Consider the following 7,778-nt stretch of genomic DNA (forward strand, 5'->3'; position numbering starts at 1 on the left):
GGCCCGCGGGCCACATGCGGCCCACTGAGGACATTTATCCGGCCCACCTGGTGTTTCGGCCCCGTTTGTTTCTTTACTTCAAAATAAGATATGTGCAGTGTGCATAGGAATTTGTTCATAGTTTTTTTTTTAAACCATAGTCCGGCCCTCCAATGGGTCTGAGGGGCAGTGAACTAACTGGCCCCATTTAAAAAGTTTGAGGACCCCTGCTGTAAGGTTTCTGGAGTGGGTCAGACCTCGGTTCTTGGCTTCGCAAAAGAAAGCACTCACAGCGAAGCCTGTCTTGTCCTCCAAGTGGGCTTTGATGAAGGACGGGAGAGGTTTCAGACTTCAGCGTCTCGAAAGAGCACGCGCTATTTCAGGGAAGCCGCGCGGAGGCTCACGACTGGTCACTGCAACCTCGCAGGACAGTGCACCCCCACGTGCAGAACTGGGGGAGGGATCCCAGGGGCCCAGGGGTCGAGGGAGAAAAGGGCAGGAAGACTGGGGCCAGAGAGAGCCCTGGGGGAAGAGAGAGGCTGTGGGCCCCAAGTAGGCCCAGAGCTGGTCCTTCGGGGGCATGCCCAGGCCGTGGTGGGTGGGTGTCCTCCACCCTCCCACCTGCCTCTGTCCAGGAGCAGGTAGAAGAGAGTAAGAGGAAGCCCCAGAGCTGCTTCCTGCCTTTATTCTGGCCCACCCCCTGGCTGGGGAAGGTGGGGTTGAAGGTATTGGTTAACCCCATTGGCTGTGTTGAGCCCACCTGGGTGATGTTCTCCCGATCCCCAAGTTGGTCCGCCCAGGTGTGCCTCCCACCTGGCTGGGTCCTTGAATTTGAGCATGCTCAGTGAAGGTCTTGATAGGTGTTTAGTGGTCGCCTGATTTCCCTCCAACCTCCTCTAGGGGGCCTGTGCAGGCATGGGAGGGACAGCCTCCCCTCCTTGCCCCTGAATCTGGCTACCTAACGGAACCACTGCTGGGCCCTGACCATCTTCTTCTTCCTTGTGCTGATTCGGTCCATTTGGGGAACCTCTGGTTGGTTCGTCTGTCTCCTTGCGGGCTCTTTTTTTTTTGTTTGTTTCTTCCATTGACCCTCTGATTGATGTCCTGTGCCAGGGACTGGCCCTCCCTGACTCATAGGTCCAGGGTCCAGGAGATGAAGCCTCCTTGTCCTTTCTTGTAAGGAGCTTTCTGGCTGGGCTTTGTCACGACACACCGGCTTGTTGTCCATAGTCTTCAACACCTTCATTCGAAGGCACCCATTCTCTCAGCGCCCTGGGGGTGGCGTGGTGGTGACCCATTGGGCTCTGAGCCCAGAGGACAGCAGTGAGAGCCGCCGGCTGCTCTGTGGGAGAAAGCTGAGCCTTTCTGATCTCATCAAGAGCGACAGGCTCACACCCAGTTTGGAGAAGGCGTTGGGGGACGGTGGGAGCCCCAGACCCCTCTTCAGAGCATCTCCTCAGACTGGCAGATCCGCTCTAGCCACAGGCGTGCGTCTCCAACAGCCTTCCTGTCAGACAGAGGCCACTGTCATCTTGAGGGTGCTGGATCGAACTCCATACTCGGCCAGTGGACCTCCCTGTAGACGGGACCCGAATTTGATCTGGGTGCAAAAGTATCTCTTCCATGTTCTGGGACAAAAATGCCTTCCTTGGTTTTTTGAATGTGGATGGTGGTGGTGGTGTCTTCTCCCTCTCACACATTATTTGTATTATTTGTCTTTAGACAAATAAGATCTAATCCTTAAAAAAAAATACACTCTCTCGGAAAGCCCCGGGGACAGTCGTTCTCTTCTGCCCCCTTGGGCTGGGCGTCAGAGTAGACTGTACGACAGTGAGTTTATTCTTTGTCCAGCTTCCACACGCGCAGGGGGGTGCTGCAGAGACTCTGGGTCGGGCCTGCCGTAGGTATGCACCACGAAGTGCCACGGCCACGCTGTGGGGGCACTGTCTACCCTGTGCCCTGTGGGCTCGCCATGAGTCAGAATCCACTTGATGGCAAAGGGTTTGGTTGGTGGGAAACAAAACCAAGTTGGGGGTGTCCCCCATATTGGTCCAGGAACCCCATCATTTAGGGGTGCTGGCCAGAGTGAAAAGGAAGAGACTTCCAGGATGGTGGGGGTGGGGGGTTGGTATCTGAGAGAGGGCGGGAGGGAGACAGGCCAGGGAGGGAGAGTAGGCAGATAGGCGCTAGTGCAGTGGTTCTCAACCTGTGGGTCTCGACCCCTTGACCCTTTCACAGGGGTTGCCCAAGACCATCAAAAACACATATTCCTGGTGGTCTTAGGAACCGAGACACCCCTCCTCTAGCTGTCTCCAGGTGGTCCACCCACATGCAGATATGCCCCCATACGAGTACCCGATGTGAAGACTATTACCCAGGCTACACCATGCTTCAAGACAAAATTTCATTGGTTTGTCATTAGAAATAATTATTTCACCACCTATAATGACCTATTGCTTTTGGGATGAATCACGTTGCTTTCATGATGTTCCATTGGTAGCAAGGAAGACACATCCTGCCTCTCAGATATTGACAGGAGGATTCATCACAGGAGCAACATGACAGTGAGGAAGCAGCCACGAAAATAATGCTACGGTTGGGGGTCCCCACCACAGGAGGACCTGTTTGACAGGGCCGAGGCATGAGGAAGGCTGAGAACCACTGTTCTGGTGGGACTTTGTGGGAGACTGGGTGTGACCTTGGGAGAGGAGAGGCCTGCCAGGAACGTGTGGGAGGGCAGCAAGGAGCGCATGAGAGACAAATATTTCTTAAGCGTCAACTGTATGGCCGGTTCACCAAACCGTGCCCGGGCCCTCAGGGACCTCACGTGGACCTGTGGAGGTGGGGAGGGAGTTAATAAGTAGCTGGGCAGGTAGCTATGAGGAATCAGAGGAGAAATGTAAGGAGGGGGTGTGGGGAGTGGGGAGCAATTCCTGGTTGCTGGGGAAGGAGAGGGTGGAGGGCCTCTCTGAGGAGACAGGTAGAGGACAGAGATCCCTCCTTCCAACTCACCTGAGAGGTCCAGGCGGTTCAAAGAGCCCCTACCTGGACTGACCCTCCCAGGAACGCCTGAGCCTCTAGCATCTCCTTATCCCAAGGTCACCTAGCTCCACCCAGGACCCACTGGAAGCTTATCTGCTTCCCGGCCCTCCCTCCCTCTGGACCCACGTCCCTGGGCACTTTAACCCCTACTCCACCAGAGCTCCTGAGGTGGGTGGAATGCTGGGTAAACCACACACGCTGAATCACATCGAGCGACTAAGAAACATGGGGTGGGGGGTTCTGAGGGGGTGGGGGGTCCTGGTGGAGCATTGGGTCAAGTGCTGGGCTGACAACTGAGAGGTCAGGAGTTTGAAGCCACCAGCCTTCTCTGGAGAAAAAGGAGAAAATTCTGCCACCCATAGGGTCTTGGAAACCCCGTAGGGGTCATTTCTCCTCTGTTGGATCAGGTCACTGTGAGGCCAAATCCACTTGCCAGCAGTGGGGAGCTGGAGAGGGAATTTATAGGGATCCCTGCCTCAAGAACCCCTAGGTGGCTGGCTGGCCCAAGGTCCTTAATCCTTACTGGCAGGAACTGGAAGGAGCCCCCATCTCCACCCCTACCCCCACTCCCACCCCCACCCCCGTAGCTTAGTGGGTATGCATGGGGCTGCTTATCTCCAAGGTCATGAGTTCGAACCAAGGAACTGCTCCCAGGGAGAAGGATGAGGCTTTCTTCTCCCATCAAGAGTTCGGGCTTTGAGCGGAGGATGAATGCAGGGTGCTGTGGGGTGATGAGCCACATAACTATTCCTCTAGTTCTTGAAGATTTCCTCCGTTACTATGATGGTCCGTACGTGATAGACCCCGTTGGTCGGTTAAACTTGCGTATGTTAGTTTGTACATGTAAGTCAAGATAGAGGACCCCCCCCAGAGACAGTAACAGGAGTAAGGGTTCCCAGAGGGTAGGGGAAGTGAGTATGTGTGTGGGGAGGGAGAGGAGTTGATAGCATGGATGATTGTAAAGCCCCATCTGATGGGATTGACAACAGAACTGTATGGGAAGGGATAGAAATGCTATTGGAAGGAGTTAGAAATGTCAATAAAAAATATTGTATATATTAAAGGTTTCAAGCCTTGGAAACCCACAGGGGCAGTTCTACGCTGGCCTAGCCTATGGGGTCCCTATGGGTCAGAACCCACTGGATGACGGTGGGTGGTGTTGAGTCCGTGGCAGGAGCTCGCCTGGGCCAGCAGCGTGGCTGCCTAGCTTGTGTAAAGGGCTGGAAGCGGAGCATCGGACTATCTTCACTGTTATGTGCACAGGCAAAAGGAAGCCGAGAACAGAGAGAATTTAGGGACCTGGAGGGAGGTGCAGAGGGGAGGCTGGCATAAAATGGGGTGTGTTGGGGGGGGCTCCCACACCCTCACCTCTGAGGGTGGAGGGAACCTTAGAGGACCGGACTTCTATCCACGGATAAGCGCCCCCGCCCTGCGGGGTTCTCTGTGTTTGCAAAGCCTTCAGCTCCAGAGCCACACCCATGCTTTCTAGTCCTGCTGGGGACAAGGGTTGGGAAATGGAGAGACCCAGAGAGAGAGGGGGATACAGAGACCCAGAGAAAAAGGGGGGGCAGAGATCCAGAGAGAGAGGGAGAGAAATTCAGAGGGAAGGGGTGACAGAGACCCAGAGAGACAGGAGACAGAGACCCAGAGCAGGAGGAATAGAGACCTATAAAGGGGGGGGGGGGGCAGAGGTGGGGAGAGAGGGGGGTGGAGACCCAAAGAGAGAGAGAGAGGGTCAGAGATCAAAGAGCGAGGACAGAGACCCAGAGAGCTAGGGGGACAGAGATCAGAGAGGACAGACTCAGAGAGAGGAGGACCAGAGGGGGTGGGGAGATAAAGAACCCGAAGGAGAGATGGTGGAGCAGATACCCAGCAGAGGAGCCCTTGAGGAAAGCAGACACCAGACACCGAAGAGCTCTGGGTTCCACCCTGTCCCTGAGAGACGCCGTACCAACTAGGAGCATGTCCCCAGAACATGGTCACATGTGCCTGTATTTCAGGGGTGCAGGGGCAGGGAAGGGACACACCAGCAAGGGTTTGGGTAACTTATTCCTTCATCACCTGCCCCCAGCTCGCCCTGCCTCACCTGCGGAAGAGTAAAGGGAATATCATCAACATCTCCAGCCTGGTGGGAGCAATCGGCCAGCTCCAGGCAGTTACCTACGTGGCCACCAAGGTAACCCAGCCCCCGTCCAGGGGCCGTAGAATCAGGACCAGGGAGTCCTCCCTCTGAGTCCCAGATTCCTCCCGGAGGACCTCGGTGAAAGTTATTAAGCACCAAGTTGTTAAGCACCCAACACACACCAAGCCTCCTGCATCCAGAGGAGGCCCACCTGTGAGAAAGAGTGTGCTTGGCCACGTGGACCCTCTGTGGCTGGGAGGAGGGGCATGAGGCCCGCCTGCCACCATCTGAACTCCCTTGGTCTCCCTTCCCGGCAGGGGGCTGTCACAGCCATGACCAAGGCCTTAGCTCTGGATGAGAGTCGACATGGTGTCCGGGTCAATTGGTGAGTTCCCCGCCACTCCAGAGGCCAGGAAGCTCCCGGGGGGAAGCGGTAGGACTGGGCGTGAGTCAGGCCCCTGGGAGACACCAAGGCCTTCCCCGCTAACCACCAACTCAAGGGATGGATGTTCAAACCCACCCCAAACGTTCGTTCCCACACCCTCAAGAGCCTGGCTGTCTTTATTCGCTTCTGTAACAAGGTGTCAGGTGTTTCTTGACTTTACCCACCCCCCAATGTTTGGCAACTGTAGTGTATAAATCGATCAGAAGACCCCCCACCCCCACCCCCAAGGAGTGAGACCAAGAGTCCAGACTTTGGGGGGCAATTCCCTGATGATCTTCCCCCCTCCTCCCCTCCCACAGTATCTCCCCTGGAAACATCTGGACACCGCTGTGGCAGGAGCTGGCGGCCGCAGCTCCGGACCCCAAGGCCGAAATTAAAGAAGGCACGCTGGCCCAGGTAGGAGCGGGAGGGGTGGGGGTGAAGAGTGGGGGTGCGGGGTGGGCTAGCACGCCCCTTCACCCTTCTGCCGCCTCTCTCCCCAGCCCCTGGGCCGCATGGGCCAGCCTGCCGAGGTGGCGGCCGCCGCCATGTTCCTGGCCTCCGAGGCCAGCTTCTGTACCGGCATCGAGCTGTTGGTGACTGGGGGTGCAGAGCTGGGCTACGGTCGAAAGGCTAGTCCCGGGACCCCTGTGAAAGTGCTTCCGGACGCTTGCTGATCTTCCAGGCTTGTCCCCGGGCGCGGGAGGACTACAACTCCCGGCAGGCCTCGGGGCAGACTCCGGAGGGGGCGGGGCGTCGGGAAGCTGAGCCGCGGCCCCGTCTGAGCGCTGATTAAAAGGCCCGCAAGGGAGACTGGATTAAGCGCTAATTGGGAGATAATAGAAGAGGGAAAGCCGGCGTTCCCTTCATTCCGGGCTCTGTGGGGAGAGGAGTCCTAACTGGCCTGGGTAGAAGGGGTGTGTCGGGCGTGGAGGGGTCCGGGATTCATGCATCTGAGGGAGGGGGTGCTTGGGGCCCCCCGGTTCCTGGGTCTGAAGGCGGAGGGCGCCATATTCCCATCCCCGGGTGGGAGGTGGGCTGAGACCTGCACCGCTGGGTCTCAGGGCGTAGGATGCTGGGACCCGCACCCCTGGGTCTTGAGAAAGGAGGGGCTGGGCGGTTGCAGACCCCGCAGCCTCCAAGTGGGGCGCGGGGTCCCGGCCTCAGAGGGGTGCAGGGGTGGGGCCGCAGGGCGGCAGCGGATTGGCCGCGGCGGGGGGTGTGTGCGGCAGTCCCTGATAGGCCTTGGCGGGGGCGGGGGCCGGCCGGGGGCGCCGCCCCTACAACGCGGGCCAGAGGGCCCCGCGACCACGAGCAAAACAGGGTGACGCCCTGCCGGGGAGGGCGCGCGATGTGGCGGCCTGCGCTGGAGGCGGGTCCCTGGCGGGGTCACCGTGCGGGCCCAGGCCTCCGAGGGTGAAACCGCGGAGGTTGCGATGACCTAGTGACCGCCTTTTGAAGACACCGCTGGGGCCCGTGAACCGGAGGCAGGGATTTGTGGGAGCCTGGACCACGCAAGGCTCTGCGGATACGGCGGGCCGGAGGGCATAGCTGTAATGGTCACTAACACGGGTTACCGAATCGTACCATCACCGGCTGACTCGGTTCGGGTTCCTGAAAATTGGAGAGAGTCCTTCGCAAAGGGCACACCAGGAAATCCTGCCCTGGGGGCAGCACTGGAGTCTTTCTAAAGAACCCAAATTTCAATGCCACCCTGGCCATTCCCGCCCCTAGGGAGACAGGGCCTAGGTTAACCTGCCCGGGTGCGTTTCCGAGGCTTTACATCTCGTAGGCAGCCTCGCCTTTCTCCCGCGGAGCAGCTGATGGGTTAGAACCAGCCACCTTGGGGTGAGCAGCGGATGCATAATCCATCCACGGTGCCACCAGGGCTCCTTAGGAGGGAGGGGAAAGGGTTGACATGGAGATTTAATAAAAGACACGGGTAGGCATCCAAGTGGACCCATGGGGGGGTGTGTGTCCTGCTTTATCTCAGAACCTAGTCATGAAACCCAGTTTCCAACCAGGGACGCATCCATCCAGGGCGGCCGGGTGACAGTCCCGCCTCCTGACTTCTCGTGCCGTCCCTGCACGGTCCGTTTTCCATCCCTGCCAAGTCTACCCCCCAGTTTCTTCCCCGCATTTGCCCGGCACGTGCGTCGCCCCGGCACCCACAGGGCCTTTGCGCAAAGCCGGGGCGAGGGAGGGCCCCCC

The 7,778-nt window shown here is 58.2% G+C and overlaps 2 protein-coding genes across 2 annotated transcripts in view; both read left to right on the plus strand.

The window, feature by feature from the left end:
• The window catches only part of HSD17B14 (hydroxysteroid 17-beta dehydrogenase 14), a 27,929-nt gene extending 21,544 nt beyond the window's left edge, over positions 1–6,385 (plus strand). The window contains exons 6-9 of the mRNA XM_045292812.1: positions 5,093–5,197; positions 5,461–5,528; positions 5,888–5,984; positions 6,071–6,385. Of these exons, the coding sequence (XP_045148747.1) occupies positions 5,093–5,197; positions 5,461–5,528; positions 5,888–5,984; positions 6,071–6,244 (444 nt within the window). The 3' untranslated portion in view covers positions 6,245–6,385. The remainder of the gene's footprint in view (positions 1–5,092; positions 5,198–5,460; positions 5,529–5,887; positions 5,985–6,070) is intronic.
• A 533-nt stretch (positions 6,386–6,918) lies between these two features.
• The window catches only part of BCAT2 (branched chain amino acid transaminase 2), a 20,067-nt gene continuing 19,207 nt past the window's right edge, over positions 6,919–7,778 (plus strand). Inside the window, exon 1 of the mRNA XM_004710646.2 lies at positions 6,919–6,939. Within this exon, the coding sequence (XP_004710703.1) occupies positions 6,919–6,939 (21 nt within the window). The remainder of the gene's footprint in view (positions 6,940–7,778) is intronic.

This window comes from Echinops telfairi, unplaced genomic scaffold, assembly GCF_000313985.2.
Source record: "Echinops telfairi isolate 266 unplaced genomic scaffold, ASM31398v2 ScPeMD7_655;HRSCAF=1070, whole genome shotgun sequence".
NCBI lineage: Eukaryota > Metazoa > Chordata > Mammalia > Afrosoricida > Tenrecidae > Echinops > Echinops telfairi.